General features: G+C 37.5%; 1 protein-coding gene across 7 annotated transcripts in view; it reads left to right on the forward strand.

The window, feature by feature from the left end:
* cacna2d4a (calcium channel, voltage-dependent, alpha 2/delta subunit 4a) overlaps nucleotides 1-17,302 on the forward strand; it is a 75,682-nt gene that overhangs the window by 50,353 nt on the left and 8,027 nt on the right. For all 7 annotated transcript variants that reach the window (XR_014086104.1, XR_014086105.1, XR_014086106.1 and 4 more), the window contains 4 exons: nucleotides 8,794-8,855; nucleotides 16,121-16,135; nucleotides 16,648-16,692; nucleotides 16,892-16,954. Coding sequence is in view for 1 of the 7 variants with exons in the window: in XM_081604134.1 (XP_081460260.1) it covers nucleotides 8,794-8,855; nucleotides 16,121-16,135; nucleotides 16,648-16,692; nucleotides 16,892-16,954 (185 nt within the window). In the remaining 6 variants the exon portion in view is untranslated. The remainder of the gene's footprint in view (nucleotides 1-8,793; nucleotides 8,856-16,120; nucleotides 16,136-16,647; nucleotides 16,693-16,891; nucleotides 16,955-17,302) is intronic.

The following is a 17,302-nucleotide window of genomic DNA, read 5'->3' on the forward strand; positions in this document are numbered from 1 at the left end:
AGTGGACGGAACAAGAAAACTCTTTCATGTGAGCCTGTCTTCATTATTATTAAGCTCCTGCTTTGACTTCTAAGACACAAAATGGACGTCGTTTTTTGTGTCAAATTGAATTATTGAAGTAAACATCACTGCTTTGTTCTGTGGTTGCACTGTTACAACCGTGGGCATAATAAAGCAGCTGGGAGAACATGAAAAATATGTCTATGTTCGGGTTTGGAGCTTTGCAAGATATATCCGGTCAAGAAGTATGACTTTGGGGGGGGGGAAGATAAGTATTCAAGCTATGCCTGATAAAAGCTGAGCTAAGCAATATGTAAATTTTTCTTGGCTATTGGCAAACAGCGCTTCTGGCACAGAAATCATCTGGAAGTGCCAGAGACCTCCTGCCAAAGCAGCCTTTAAAGCCAGCTCTGCTCCATCGCTGATGCAGGAACTATGTGATGGAAAAACATTTGTGCCAATCATCTAAAGCAAAAGAGCTTATTTTTAACTTTTCTAATTGCCGTCCATTGTATTACCCAACATTTCGGGGTATTGGTTTATTTCTCTCCTTGATTAAATCCCCACAGTCCTTGCCTGCCGTTGCCAACAATATTGATGGTGTATAAATTTGCAAACATTCTGCTGCCTTTGTTAAAGGAGAGTCACCTCCTCTTTGTTTTTCTCTCTCTTCAGAAAAGCTTCTCTCCCTTTATCGCTATCTCTTTACTCAACTATACACCTACTTTGCTCTGTAATTTGCTCTGCTATTGGATGTCAGTGAAGATGAATTGACCCAAGGCATCGTATTAACACAAAGTCTGGCCAGACACACTTGTATCAACTACCGTAGGTTCCTGTGTAGGGAAGTGGCTCAGAGTCATCTATCTTTTTACAAACAAACACACAAAAGGATTTTATATACGAGTGCTCCAACCTAAGAGTTGCTTGAACCACTCATCACTTTTGTCACTTTTTCATGACTTGCCATCATGGTGAGTGAACAGCTCTATATTCAAAATGGCCAACAATGGTTTCTTAAGTGAAGATACATATACATCTATGTTTAAATACTTTTATCCCCTTTTATCCAAATTATGTTGCGTAGCTTAAATTATTCGATGGACAAATTCATGGATTAGAATGAGACTTAACTCCTTGAATGTAGTCCACCTTTAATCGATTCCTCAGCCTCCGGCTACAATTTCCTTTAATTGCCAAGTGGATTCAAGCTACTCTCTGTTCATTGGTTTACACTTTAGGTTTATTGCTGCAGAGGTTTTATTCAAAAATGCATTGCTGTGGTCTAATCTCTGAGGAATGAGGGCACCATCCCAATCCTGGGCACAATTAAGTGTTGATGGATAGACTTACAGTATGTTTGGATAGAAAAACACACAGTAGTTCATCCAAAATCTGTAGGTTGTTCAAAATTAGATCAAGATAAGAGCCATCACGTAAAGCAAGAAGCTTCATCACAAATTTAAAAGATACACAATGACTGGCAAATTCTTTCTCCTTTTACATTATTAAAGATTCAGTCAGTCATTGGATTTCTCACCAAATCGTTCCAAAATGTCCTAAACTAAAATCCTGTTGGCTCTTTGAAAAATAATTCTGATATATATAGATTACCGTCTTCCTTGACTGAGAATAAAGGAAGCATACCACATTCTAAATTCATGTTTTTATCCCTCACACAGACACACAGAAACAAGTTTTTTTTTTTTTTTTTTTCTTCGTCTCTCCACTATGAATGATTTAGTGAGTGCGCCTCCAACAGGGCCACTCAAGAGGGCTTGGAAACTAGGTTAACTTGAGGTAGACTCCGCCGACTTAAAAGGTCCACACATAGACTGAATGTCAACAGCATTTATTTCCATTTATAAGAAACAGGCCATCGTTTTAACTCGTTCGGCGCTGCTCCTGCGCCATTACACTTCTCCTCGCCACAGATTCATCCGTAACACGACTTTTGGATTCAACAAGGAAAAGTAGCACCCCTGATACATGATGATTTTATTCTGGAAATCTTGAGTTCAGTGCAGTCCATTCTGTGGAAAGATTACAGTCTGCACTTTCGTTTCATGACTACGGCATGCCTGTGCCTGGGCACGTGTCTCGGTTTGCATCCTTGATGTCCGAAAAGATAAAGTGAGAGACTTGTCTATGAAGAAGAGGAGAGCACGGTGAGACGGAGGAAGACAAGGGAGGGAGGTTGAGTCATCATCATTTTTGTCCAATCCCCTCTCGCTCCTGCCTGTTGCTTTGGTAACATGATGTCAGTGCAGCCTCTGTCAACTCCTCCGAGGTTCGTGAGCATTTTGCACAACGTGTGTGGTCCTGTGCAACTTTGAGGTTGAAAGGTTGCGTTTAATTGTTTGTTTGAGGTCAAATAATTAAAAGGCGAGTCTGTCTGTGCTTAGCATGTACATGTTCTGCTCCTTTTCCACATAATGGTCGCACATTTTCAAAGAAACATGAATTTGACGTAGTAGATATTTTATCTTATGCATGTTTTTGTGTTTCTACTACGAGCTTTGGTGTATTTTATTGGTGTTTTATGAGCTACAGCAGCACAGACGAGTATGTATGTAACCGTGTTAAAATATATTTTTTCATGAATTAAAATCAAAAACGTGTGGCCCCCTAGACTGAAATATTTGAAGATTTACTTGTTCTAAGCTTGATTGACGTTTAGAGCCACTTTACCGCATTATGCTTTGTTCTAAACACCTCTGTTGTTACGAAACCATATTGTTTTTGCCTTCACAAAATGTCCCATTTTTCCATGGTAACCTGCGGTAATTGCTGGAGCATTATCACTTCAAGTCGCTAAAAACTTGCATAACCTTTAGAAACCTTGAAGAAGAAGGTACAAAGGTTTAATTGTACTCAGGAGTAGAGAAGACACACTGCTCTGAACTGCTTCTTCCATCTTCTTATTATGATGACATTTGCCGCTACAAACTGTAATTACGTGTTTTTGAGCCAGACAGACAAAAACGGAGCACAAATGGCATTTGTAACCCAGAAAGCTTATCATCCGCGCACGTTTGTTTCAATCCGACCGTCTTGTTGACAGTTTTGATGTGTTGGATTGTGTGTGTACCGCAGAGCAAACAGAGAGGAGTGAGACATTGTAGGAGAAGACACAATGACATCTGTTGAGATAAACAGTAATCTTCTTGCCCACAGTCACTTCAAACAGAACACACACTTTTTTTTAGGATTTCAAGCGAGGCTAAAAGGCTTTTCAAAGCATCTTTTAGAAAGTCTTTTTTTTCTGTCTTAAAACAGGCATAGAGCTTAGGTAAAAGTGGAATTCTTATACTAAGACAGTGTTCTTAAATCTCAGAAGTAAGTAAAGTCTTTACTAGTTTAGTGTGGTCGTTTTTTTCTACCATAGCTTTTTTTCTTCTTCTTAAAATGATGCATTAATGATCCAAAACATAAAGGTGAAGTTATCCACCTATGATATTGTTGAAAAGCAGTTTACTGTTGGGAAAATTTTTCCCTGCTTATTGTTTTAGCAGACAAAGTTATGCACAACCAGAACATAGAGGTTATTTCATTATAATTGTAATTATATGGCATTTATTGCCGCATGATTCAGTTCAGTAAACTCAAAATTAGGACTTTTTGTCCTATTTTATATGAAAGAAAGAAACCATTTTCTTCTTGCTTTTGTTAATTTTTGAGGTTTTTAATCATTCTAAAAGCGTTATATATTAAAATGATTTAAAAAACATTATCAAGATAACATTTTTAAGTTGTTACTGTAGCAAGACGAACTTTATCTCAAGCTAGTTTTTCTGAACAAGAATCTTCATTAAACATATTTTGTTTTGTCTTTTTCAGTTTTTTGTTCTTTTTCACTTTTTTCAGTTGAAATTTACTTGGAGGGATATTCAAAATGATTTAGAGATCATTTTATGAAATAAAACAATGTTTTAGCTAATTTATTATAGTTCTGCAATTACCTGTGTTTATGAGTTTTATTACAGATGCTAGAAAAGCTGCATGACTTTTTCCACTTGATGTATTTACTCTGTGGATACATCAAAGTAAAAGAGGTCATCTCATTTAAACGAAAGTCATCTTACCCATCAGACATTAGTCTAACGTTTCTAACATTTAGTCTGCATTTTTTTAGTCTGCATGCAAAACAAAGACAAAAATCAAAACATGACAAATTGGTGTTTTACTGTGATGGAAACATTACCAATAAAGCCCAACATTGAATATGAATAAAAAGCATCCAAATCACAACATCCGTCAAATTAATTTATCTCTTTGCTTTTTATCAGTTTCATCCGTCTTGATTCCTTCATCTATTTGACCTGACTAATCCATCAGTTAATGCTGTGATTACAATATCAGTGCTGCGTTGACCTTCCTGCAGATAATTGCTTTCAGTATCATTTTCTCTTTACCTCCATCTTTGCTGTACAGTGCCTTTCACTCGTTTTATGTCGCAGCCTCAAACTGGAATTGGATACAGCAGAATTAGAACGTCGAAGTGAAAGATGAAATGATTTTCAAATTATTGCACAACAACCAAGTGAAAAGCTTGGGCTCCATTTGGATATAGCCCCTCTGACATTTCCTCCTTTTGAGAGATGTCTCTATCATTGTTCCACATCTAACCTCAGTTTCACAGAAGGATCTAGGTCTGAACTTTGGCTAGGCCAATCTAAAACGTGTCATTGTAGCTCTGGGTAAGAGTCTGGGTAAATTTGTTCACAGGTTCTTCCACATCAGATGTGAATCTCTGCCGCTTTACGAGTAGGAACACTTTTGTGTCAACCTCACACATCCACCCTAAATACATACTCGTGTTTGGTGTGTGGGATATGTGAATGCACTGACCTCCACCTCAGTGTGTTGATTTTCTGTGTTGGTTTCTATATATTTAATCTGTATTCAGGGCTATACGACAGCACCCGCTCCATACACCAGTCATTTGACACAAATTGACCTTCTGTGCAACCTCAGCACCACACACACACACACACACACACACACAAACGTGTTTAATGAAGTCGAAAGATGTGTGAACATGAAGTAGCACTCGTTTTTGGCTTCCATGCTGCACAGATCCCCCCGAATGCGGATGCTGGGTTAATGTCAGAGGATCAGTGTGTAGGATGAAATGCCAGCTGCAGATTGAAAGAACCTTCGTATCCCTTACTCCATTCTTCACTGTCGAGCTTATAAAGAAAAAAAATCTAGTGCCATCTAAAAATACCCAACTCTGTTTTGCGGAAAACAGAGTTGGGTTGGTTTACAGTTACGATGGTGAGTCAGTCTAATGACGAGGACTTTGGCTTTTACACTGAATCGGTTTTATGATTATTAATTATATAATATGATCTAATATGTGGAGGAAAAAGGGTCCATCCCTTCCCAGCTCCAGGCTACTGAGTGGTTATATTGTAAAAGATGATGCAGCTAAACGGATGACAAATCCAGTGAAAAGTGATTCAGTTATTGAAGACGTTGAAAACTGATTCAAATTCAACAGAATTTTCTCTTACAACAAGCAAATTTCATGAGTTTTTGAATTGTGATTTCTTTAAAGATCCTGGTCTCTAGAAACAGTTGGGGTTTTTTCTGACTGATTGTATTTATAATGCATTGGCAGCACAAGTATCCACATTTTTGGTGGCAAATTTCTCCTGAAGAAAAATACAGCAAAGGTCAACCTTTAATTGTCTAGTCTTAATAAAACCATTGTTTTTCCTTTTAGCACATTGTTCAATATTTAGACGCCTTTGTTTCTCCAGTCACTATCTCACAAGTAAAATAGCCAATTAACTCCAGCTCTGGTCTCCAAAGATTTGTATATCTTTTTTTATTAGCTCATTCTCTATTAAAAATATTCTCAGTTGTGATTGGCAGCTCTCGCTAATTGTGCCTCAGAGTTGGGAGTACACAAAATATGCTTGCAAGCGCACCCATTTTCACACCTGAAAGCAATGTTAACACACTTATATTCACCAGAAAGAGCTTTAAACTCTTAAACTTTAACTGCAGCGCGGACACACTCATGCTAGGTGATCAGAGCGTTGGCTTTAATTAGATTTGACCATCAGCCTCTAACTCAAAGGAGGAAAGACGGCAGATTACTGCTGCCCTCTTTAATGGCCTTTTGAACAATTAATCTGAGATTACAGTGGAGGGGGATGACTTCAGGGTCAACATCACCATGGAGGTGGACGGATACAAAAAAAAAGTCTTACTCTTTCATTTTCTGCATTGGTGACAAAAACAGACCAAATGTGAACCTTTTGCTTTTAATGACTTGTGAATTTTTTATCCCAATAGGCATAAAACGTCTAGCCCTTCAGGAAAAGCTAAACAGATAAACAACCTCAGACAAAACAACCCCCCAATCAAACACCGTTTCCTGTTCACGACTGATTATAGGCGGATTAAAGCCGTGATTTTCTGAAGATTGAAGAAAAGGAGGACACAGAGGGGAGAAACCAGGAAAAGATGAGCCAAACTACACATCTTACGATAGAACCTGTTGCCTCGTTTCTCAAATGAGATCTGCATGTGGCTCTACTAAGACAAATCTAAAACTCATCACCTAGTGGCATTAAAAAGAAATAATAATTTAAAGTGATGTTTTCAGGGGAAATCTTCTTCCTACAGCTTTTAATTTAAATGCTTGGTTGGCTATAAATGAATCGTGAGTAATGCCTGAAAAAAGGTTTGGTTTTGAAAGGTTGTACTAATGCTGCAAGAGAAAGCACAAAAGGGAAAAAGCCTTTGGTGCCTTTTTTTAGTATGTTCGTCTTTTAACATATTGTACTTTAGAGACGTCTTCATACATTAAAAACCTCTTAGTATTTTTTTCTTCCAAGAAAGCCATTAGCCTTCCTTGAGTTTTGTCATTTGTTACTCATGTCGTCATTTTCTACGTTGTACCAGACTGTGGTTTGTGGAGTCAAGTCAACTATAACTCTTACATTCCTCATATTTGGCCTTTGCAGAATAGTGAGATTACATATCATCTAGAAAAATAACACACGGTCCCCGCTGTAGTAAGTCAGTGTTGTGGGGAGGCTTTTTTTCAACAGGGACAGGGAAGCTTGTATGAGTTAAGAACTAGCATGGAGTTAAAAACTAGGCTATGACGGACCTGTCAAAATAAAAGCACATCCATGTTTTGGAATGGCCCGGTTAAAGTCCAGACCTTAATTTGTTTGAAAACGGACGTTTACATACACGCCTCTTCTTCCAGTCTGACTGAAGCTGAGTTATTTTGCATGAGGAAATGGACAGTTTTTGTCTCCGGATACAAAAAGCTGGTCGAGACATTGAAGTTTGTGATTGCAATGTGACAACATGTGCAAAAGTTCAGGAGATTTGAATGTTTTTGCATGGCACAGAAGACGCCAATGTCTAACAAAAACCGAGAAAGTTTCTGATAAAGTCAACCTTGATGACAAAGAAAGCTTCTTGTAAGCAAAGAATGAAGCCATTAGAGATAGTTTAAAATGTCTCCAAAGTAATGCACGTACTAGGTTAAACGATGCTCTCAAAAGGGATTTTGCAGATTACTGTATATACCTTAATGTCCTAAAAGTGTTGAATCGGTGTTACTAAGCTTGTGGGATGTGTACAGTAAATTTCCGACAGTATATGTCTGTAAGGGGACGTAGATGTGAGCTGTGTGTATTGTAATCAGCGGAGAGGCTTTTAAGTGGCTACCCAGGGCACACTGGGAGGAAAACGCTGAGTCTCTGATGCTAATACAAAGAGTCATATCTTTTCACGCAGCGTTGTGTGTATTTTCCTGTGTATGTGCGTGGGTGGTATATACAATATGTGTCTACTGGGAACTTATGCAATTACAGCTTCTTCTTCTTCTTCATTTTTTTTTTTTTTCCTTATTACCAGACTGACTGAAATGCTGACAGACATACAACCCTAAGCTGACATAAGCAATCGCTTCGCCCTTGTGTGTATATTCCTGCGCGTGCGTGGGACATGTGTTCAAACGGACACTAATTCTCTGCGTTTTATGACTGAGAGGGCTGCGTAGTGGAGGCGTTGGATACACACATGCACTCAAAACACATTCTGGCTAAGAATAGGATTTTTTTTATTTATTTTTTTTAAACAGCGCTGCGGAGGCTGTGAAGGCCAGCGACTGTAAAAAGGATTTTCATAAGTTGAGTTCTGACTTCAGGGCTGATCTCCGCTAAAAGACATCTTCTACTCATCCAACCTGAGAGCTGGGGCATTAATAATGCTATTAATGTTCTCTTAAGTGCCCGACTAAAAACTTTAATTTTGCTTTTTCTGCGTGCCAAGTAATAGCAGGTGTTATCTAACCTAACAGTACATATTGAATATACTTTTATCTTTTTTAGGGTCTGGGTATGTAAAGGGTTGAGTCTTCTAAGCATCATTCTGTTTTCTGAAATGCAAGCCATAAATGTCCAAAATCCTTCTTACATTTATTAATATATACATTTCATCATTAGTCTTAGGCTTTGTCACACAGAATCAAAAAGGGCTGTTTGACAGTTTTTTGTTTTTTTTTGGTTTTGCATAGAATCGTTGTGTCCTGTATTCATCGCCAACTACTTTACTCACAATTTTGATCTCACGTATGCGTCGTGTGAGTTTAATTCCATGTCAACCTTATCAACCTCTTAAATATTTTTCTTGCTTTATTAGTAAATTAATGCTGCCGCTGCCTATGTTAATGTCCATCTGTGAAGAGTTGCTTCTGTAATTATGCAAAACTGATCTGTGTTGTTTTTTTTTGTTTGTTTTTTTTTATCTCGACAGCTGTTGGGGTTCAGATGACTCTGGAGATGCTTGAATCCAAATTCAGGACCATCGCTGCACAGGTAAGACCATTCAGATGGTGCTCTGTCAGTAATATTTTGGATGTGGCATCAATCAGATCGAATATAGCATTTTATGCTAAGGCCTTCAACTCATCCACCATTCCAGTACATAATGCCCATAATGTTGGTCATATTTTAGATTTACCTGATTATTTTAAGTTTAGACATACAGGCATCCCTTCTTCATGAAGCCTGTTGCTCATTGTATCTTCTTTTCAGATATTTTAGCAATTAGAAAGCACAAGACTAGTATATTTTATGTCCTTTATTGAGGTGAAAACTAGTTGCGTTTGTTTATTCTAGTGAGTTTAAGAAGGTATTTTTTGAAAGTTTTCATATTTTAACGATATTACAGGCATTTCTTTGTATTTTTAAAAAAATTATTATTCAATATTGAAATGTATAAAGACACACTTGCCAAAAAGTATAACTTGTTCATTCAGAACAGTAGATTTGAACATCTCTATAGTTGTTTATTTTTTGTTTGTTTTGTTTTATTTTCTCAAAACTTATATTTTGAAGGACTTATGCTAATATGGATTATTAAGATTTTAGGAGCCATTCTTAGCAAAACCAAATTTTTACAAGAAATTCTTGTCAGGTTTGATGCAGTTTCCATTTCCTTCCCCTATACCTCTATAAACCAGCTGAAGAAAGAGTTCTATTTACTCATTTTATTTAAAAAAAGCATCATCACTCTTTGTACAAATATCATTTAAAGTATAGTTTTTAAACTGAATTTAAGCAGACCAGTTTGAAAGAATGACCATCAGTATTTGAAAGGAATGAAGCAATTTTTAGACCCTGCTCTGTTGTCAAATTAAACCTTTAAATGTTAACTTTATTGCTTTTTTTCCGGTGGTAATTAAATTTTTCCCCTCGTAGAATATTGAAGGTAAAGTTTATTGTGCTGGCTTTAATGGCAACTTTTTATTGTAACGTTGATTGCTTTTATTGAAGAGTGTTTGTGCAATACAAACATAGTTAAATTCCAACCCCCCGTTTTGTTGCTTCAAAAAATAAACGTAACTTTGAGGTCGACTCTATTTGAAATTGTCAGGCAGGTTCAATTAAAGTGATTCTACAAGTCAGGCCAAACTGTGGCTAGAAGAATAAGGAAAAATAAATCATATCGGTTAATTATGGTAAAGAATGTGGGGAAAAAATGAATACATTTATGTTTAATATGAGACTTAATGTATAATTTAGTCCCCAAGAAGTTCCAGATGTTGATTATTGTTTTGGTATCCTGGTTTAAAACAATGTTTTTCAGTTAGATCAATAATCCTCCAGTAAAAAGTCCACTAAGTCTATGATATACAAGTCCATTATTATTTTTGCTTATTAAAAGATCCAATCAAATAATTTACTAGTCCATTAAAATAGTAATTTCTGCCTCATTAGTTGATAATTAAAACATGTAGATCTAGTTTAGCCTAATGCAGTGCTTCATCTCACTGCTTTCGCCGATAAATAAGTGCTCACCACGGCTATTGGAGCATACGTACAGATTAGATTCCATCATGGAAACTGTTTAGTGCGATGCACGCTCCGCTGGGAGTCGCAGAAATAGCCGTAAGTGAAAGATGTGAGCAACCTTCCACACCTCCAGGAGAACCGGGAGAACTTACCTAATTTGCCGTAACGCTTTTTGCAGTAGCAGGTGCTTGATGGTTTGCTCCCTCTCCTCTGCTCCCGCGGCTGTAAATGACAGCAGTTAAAAGGCCATTTAGAGCTTCTGGCTGGCCATTAGGTGATGGATAGCTCCTGCGGCGAGGCTCTGTGTGTGGGGATGTTTGTGTTTGTGTGTCGGGGTACGAGCGTGTTTCTGTTTGCATACATCGGTGTGTGCTAGAGACGTGTGTCTGTTCGTGTTAATATGTGTCAGATTAACAGGGAGCATATGCTCTACCGTCTGTGCCAAAGTATCTATTACGTCCATCTTCACACACATTTTGTGATGCAATGTAGTGTTCTTGTTTTTTACTCGGTTTGTCTGATGAACGAAAAAATGTATCACAATTCTTCATAATTTTTTCCCCTTTTTCTTCCACATTTTCCTCAATTTTCCTCTTTTAATCAGTTTCCTTCATATATTCGTTTTCACCCTTTTCCTCTCTTCCATCCTCTCATCCTCCCTCTGCCAGCTTACGTAATCATCTTATCGTCTTGTCATGTACTTTCAAATGGCTTGTGCACTCACTGCATGTGCTTGTTAGACCGGTGGCCATGTGTGTAAACGCATAGGTGCGCGCAGTGATGCTGCTCTTGCTCCATCAGGGATTACGCTACTGCACATGTGATCAGTACCAATTTATAGCAATCATCAGGCAGAAAGGAGAGTATTCCTATCTTCTTAAATATCAAATTTTTTCTAATACATAAAATTTTGTTTTACTATTTTGTTGTAATGTTTTGTCACATACTGGTTAAGTGGGGGAAAAAATAGGCTATTTTTCCAATTAAACCTCCCAAAATTAGATTTTTGTCTGTGCTCTTCCTCTATTAGTCAATATTTTATTGCAACTTTCGTGGCTGCAGTTACGCCTGGAATCATGGGATGTATGTCTCAACTCTGCCAGGGTTGTTAAGATAATAGATATTTTGACATAATTGATGCAAAAAGTGTATTTTTTAAAGATACTTGTTGGGGCTACATGATATCGCTAAAACATGCAATATGCAGTAATTTTAGCAAACATTGCAAGGATATTAATACTCGCAAAAACTCGTCTTTGTGTTTGTGACCACTGCAGACTTGGACATCTAATAGTAAATCTGAAAATTTATGGCAGAATGTTGATTATTTTTATGAGTCATTAAGTTTTCCTGCATATTATTTCCAATACATTAATGAACTTTATGCCATCTCAATCAAAAGCCACTTTGAAATTCTCCATAACATTACACTATGAATATTGATGCGTGGAAATAAAACTGGAACCGAGCGTGTTTACACTGATCCTTTAATTCCCCTTTAATTAATTGGATGAGACGGTCCATTTTCCTTTTTAATTTCCCATCAAGCCTCACCGTTTGCCTGTGTTGTAGCGGGGGACACGCCGCCGTTCCTCTCCGTCCACTGAATTGTTCCCCATCCCAGGAGGCAGCGATGGGAGGCTGAGAGAAAGACTGACACTCGTCTGTAATAGGACTGAAAAGGATGATAAATTGTTTCATTCACAGTTCGACATGCTCTGTTTAACCTGACCATGATTCCAAAGACATACTGTCCATAGACGCCAACCCACACATTCTGCTGAAGACATGAGATGTGACCACTTAGTGCTTTTTTTTGACATATAAGCAGATCAATAACGGAGAAAAATAACAAACTTCCCTCTTGAAGGAAAAGTTTTAAGATGTAATTTTGCTCTTTTATTGTTGTTATACTGTAGGGACATAGACTACTTTCAGTCATTCTTTGCAGCCATGTTGATTTAAATATTTATGAACATCTCTGGTATATGTCAAAACATGTAAAAGTAGTATTTTTTTTAGAAACCAACCTTTCATTAGAGTACATTTATTCCTTACATGTTGATGGTTTTGGAAGACATCAAAAATAAACTTTTTTTTTTTTTTTTTACATAATGCTGTAAAATATAAATCACACTTTCATGATGCCTTCTGATTGATTTAACACAATTTATGAACAGTTTGAACCCAACATGCTGGATATTAATGTCACATTAAGTACTAAAATACTAAAATGTCATGTAAACAACCCATGTTTAACACTGTTACAAAATCAACACAGTAAAAATCCCATCAGTGATCTAATAACATTCCATGATCTCATGTTATGCTACGCAGATGTTCACAGCAACCATTATTAACTACAGGTACCGCTGAAAAGATTAAATATCGTGAAAAAGTAAAAAAAGCTTCATGTAGAGTGAAATTTTCAAGCATATTTCTTGTAATTTTGACAGTAAAAACACAAAATTCTGTGTCTCGGTGTATTAAAATGTTACATATCATTTTTAAATGTACCGTATTTTTCGGATTATAAGCCTTTTCCCACATTTTTGAACCATGCCTATATATAGCCCGGTGCTGCTTTTCTGGGGATTTTTCTTCAACCACCAGGGGGCGCTTTGCAGGAAGTGAATCATTGGAAGTCAAAAGTGGAAATCAAAGAAGAAAGTGCTAATTTTCATTTAGACCAGTGTTTCTCAACCTTTTTTGGCCCAGCGCCCCCCTAGCCTTTATTCAGGTCCCTCACCGCCCCCCACCAAAGACTTTGCAGGCTACTTTGCACTGACCATTATTTTATCATTAATATTACTATCACTATTGTAGATGTTTTGATTTTTATGCTTGTTTCTGTATTTATCATCACAAATAATTTCCCAGAATAGAATAGAAATTATTTTCACAGGTGTCTAAGAAAAATGCAATGACTTGACATTCAACTTAAAATCGGTAGGCCTAACAGCAGCCAAAGTGGAAAAAATATTCTTGTTCTTTGCCATTTTCTAGTTGTTAAATATTCCACAAAATGACCAGATAAAAGATGTACAACATGCCAGTTTAAACTTTGAACTACTTGCAAAATGACTGAGCTCTGCAACATTAAAACATGGATAGAACTGTAACTACATTAATCATAGCTCCTCTTCTCTTCAGTGTTTGTCAGTTTCTGGTGGTGCAGCTCTGTGCTGCCTTCAGGAGAATGGGACATCAGAGTATCATCCATAAGATTTAACCCATATGGCATTTATTGTGCAAACCAGAGCTTTCAGTGGAAAAACAAAAGTTCCAGGTCCTTTTAATGCCGTACAAATATGAGACAGAAACATGGATTATATCTTAATATAGACCTGTCTATTGATTATAGATTAATAGTTTTACTGGACAGAAATTGCAAAGAACAAATCTGGTTCTTAATCAAATCCTAATGAGTCAAATTGAAAGTGTCATAGAGTCATCAGCCTCATGACATTAACACTGACATGAAAAATAATATTGAAGAAATAAATATATCAAATCTAATTAAAAGCATAAATAAGTGATCAGTTCTTTACTGTTATGGTCTGTAAGATATATTTATTCTCAGTACTAGATGTGGTCTCAACAAACCCATGACATTTCAACAATATTATTTTACCTTTTATGTGGAAATAGTGTCTGTTTATTCTTGCCATACAGTCCTCTGTATTAATTATTGCTTGACAGGTCTTGCCATACCAGTTTATTCCTCTGTATTTACTTTATTTTCTTAGTTTATTCTTGCATTTTGTTCTTCATTCATTTCTGTTTAGTTTACTTTGATTAGTTTTATCCTCTCTTGGTTTATTGCTATGTCCACTTTAGTTTCTTTCCTGTTGCTAGATTTATGTTATCATTTATTGACGCTCACCATCAGTAATCTTCACTCATCACCTGCTGCGCCCACATGTGTTGATTTTTCACTATTCAGCATCGGATTCTGTTTTTATGCCATAATTCACATCTAGTTCGTCGTTCCGTTTTATGTCCCGCTTCTCCTGTTTCAGAGTTTTGCGCAATGTGCGCCTCGATTTTTTTAAAATTTATTTATTTTTAACTCCCTATGGTGCGCAGCGTTCGGGAAACGTATCGACGGTGAAAATGCAGACTGACATAAACCTTTTAAAACAACGGAAACAATTGTGGTATTCCGATTATTGAAATTTAAAAGTGCTGTGTTGTTCCATCACACCCTTTACCGGACCACTTACAGCACCGGTGTTAACGCTATAAAATGAATGCTCTCTATCGTGGTATCACCCACGGAGGAATTTCTTTATTTAAATAGGTTCATTTTTCAGAGGGATACACAGTGAGGGTGTCGTGATTTTAGTAATTACATGTTTATAAGAGCGATTTTCTGTTGTCCTTCCATGGAAGCGGGCAGACTTCAAACAAAAATAAAATACCTTTTAATATAAGTTGCTGCTTTGACATGATCACAGAACTGATAAAACGTATGTACAAAAATACCAGACAAAGTGAATCACAGCAACGTCATCAGCTGGTGTAACGCTGAACTGATGCGGTGAAGCTACCAGTAGCAGGAGCGGAGCTGCGCCAAGAAGCTACAAACACTGAATAGAAGAAGAGCTGCCATCGATACAGTTGCAGCCAAGCATGATTTAATGTTACACAATACAATTTTACCAAGTTGCTCAAAGTCTAAACTGGTATTGTTGTACATATAAGGTGTAAGGTTTACTTTCGACCAAACGCCCCCCAAAGGCATCCCAGCGCCCCCCTTTTGTAAAAATTTCCGCCAGCGCCCCCCCCGCCGTCCTCTGAACGCCCCCTGGGGGGCGGTACTGACCACGTTGAGAACCGCTAATTTAGAACAAGCACATGCTAGCAGCAGGCACGACGGAGAAATTTCTTCAAACTCATATGAGTCAGCTTTTAAGTTGAGGGCCATCGATCTGGTAGTACAGGAGGGAAATGGAGCCGCTGCACGTAAACTCGACATGAACGAAACCATGGTTCGGCGTTGGAGACTAAGGGTTAGGGTTATGGGAAACTGAGAGTGGCGGAGATATCGGAGGCTTATAGCCCGGTGCGGCTGATATATGTACGTAGGAGGGTAACCCACAAAAGGTCATTGCTAAAGAAGCTGATTGATCCTATGAAAGCATAGAAAGTTGAGTGGAAGGAACAGGTGTGTCATCAACAGGAATAATCACATCGTCCCGTTGAGAGGATTGCTCAACAATCCTCTCAACATCGGATTGAGATGTTGAGAGGATTGCTTTCAACATCTCAATCTGTATGGAAAACTGTTTTCCATACAGTTTTGTATGGAAAACTGTTTTTGTATGGAAAAACAGTTTTCCATACAAAACTGTAGTTTTGTATGGAAAATACAAAACTACAGTTTTGTATTTTCCATGATGCTACACAAGGAATAGTGTCTTTTCAAGTGTAGTAGTTGTTAATCATCATATATCAATCAGAAGTCTATAAAGTTTTAGAAATATCATCTGGGCTTTCCTAAGTTGTTTAAAGGTATAATAATCTTATTATGTAAACTAGAATATAGTCTCATTATGTTGGTAGCCCTATCTGACCTAAAGCAAGTAAGTCTGATTTATTGTCGAACGGTGAAAATAAAGGTTGTTTTATACATTGCATGAGACAACCCATTTATTTCTTTCAACAGTAAACAGAAGCATTGACAGTCTATTTATTGCTTTGATTTACAGCATCATTAACTGATCTAATGTCATTTTCTTTCCCTGATGCTCTCCTTCCATCTCTTCTTTGCTTCTTCCCAGCCGAATGACACAGACGTAAGTATGCGCATAATTTTCCACGGCAGCAGTCTCCCTTTCCCCCCCTCCCCTCCCTTCACAACCAAATCAACAGTTTCCCGCTGAGCTCCGTGAACTCGGCTTCACAACATTAATAAAACAGACGGCACACATCCACACAGTCGCGGATACACGGAAACAAAATAAGCTGCGACTCGCAAACGAGACGCTCAGCAGTCGATCTCAGGTAGACGTTCCTGTCGCATCTTGCAAAAATTAACAATTTCTCACCAAGGCAGACACTATTTTTTCTTTTTTTTTTTTTCCTCTCGCACATACTCAGACACTTGTCGACCCGTTCGAGCCTAGCGCCTTCAAAGAAATACATGCACAGAAGCATGTGTTTAAAAGATGTCCTCGTTAAACGCAGGCACGCCATCCTCTCGCTTATACATATAGATTACACTCCTACATCAGCGCATTCATGAGTTTTGCTGCTGAAATTTATCTGTTTGTCTGAAATTACAGCAGATTCTGTTTGTTTTCTTTAGTGCTCCTCCACAGAGGGGGTTTGTCCTCTTCGCTGTGACAGCTTTGTGAGTACACTAGTTATATGACTTAGGAAGATTATATGAATATTATTCAGGGCAGAAAACTCTTAATTAGTTTGCATATCTGCTCTATTTAGCCGCTAAACCACAAACTTTTAGTGTTTTTGAGAAAGATTTAATAACGTTTGTTTGGAATATATCCGTCTTTGTCAAAAGTAATTTGCTTTTCTGTCTCTTGTATCAGGACATCGAGTGCTACGTGATTGACAATAATGGCTTTGTCCTAATTTCTAAACAGCGCAGCGACGTAAGTTGACACATTAACGGGCTTTTAGAGTCGTACTTTGAGGGTTTGAGAGCTTTTGACTCTGTTAGTTATCGCCACGCTGAAAAGAGAAGACAATTTGCAGAATTGTGCCCAAAACACTGCCTGCATTGTTTTTTAGAAAGGTAAGCATGGTCGGTAGTAGTTTTCCTTTTTCCTCGACGCTGCTCTCGGAAGCCCTTATGAAAGTGTTCATTTGTCATGTTACAACCTCAAACTTCAATGTGTTGTACTGGGATTTTATGTGATACAGCAGCACAGAGTTGGAACAAAAATCAAACATGATTTCCAAAATTACTAACATATCAAAATCTGAAAAGCAGCATGTGT

Source organism: Poecilia reticulata, chromosome 23 (genome assembly GCF_904066995.2).
Source record: "Poecilia reticulata chromosome 23, P_reticulata-male-v2, whole genome shotgun sequence".
Lineage (NCBI taxonomy): Eukaryota > Metazoa > Chordata > Actinopteri > Cyprinodontiformes > Poeciliidae > Poecilia > Poecilia reticulata.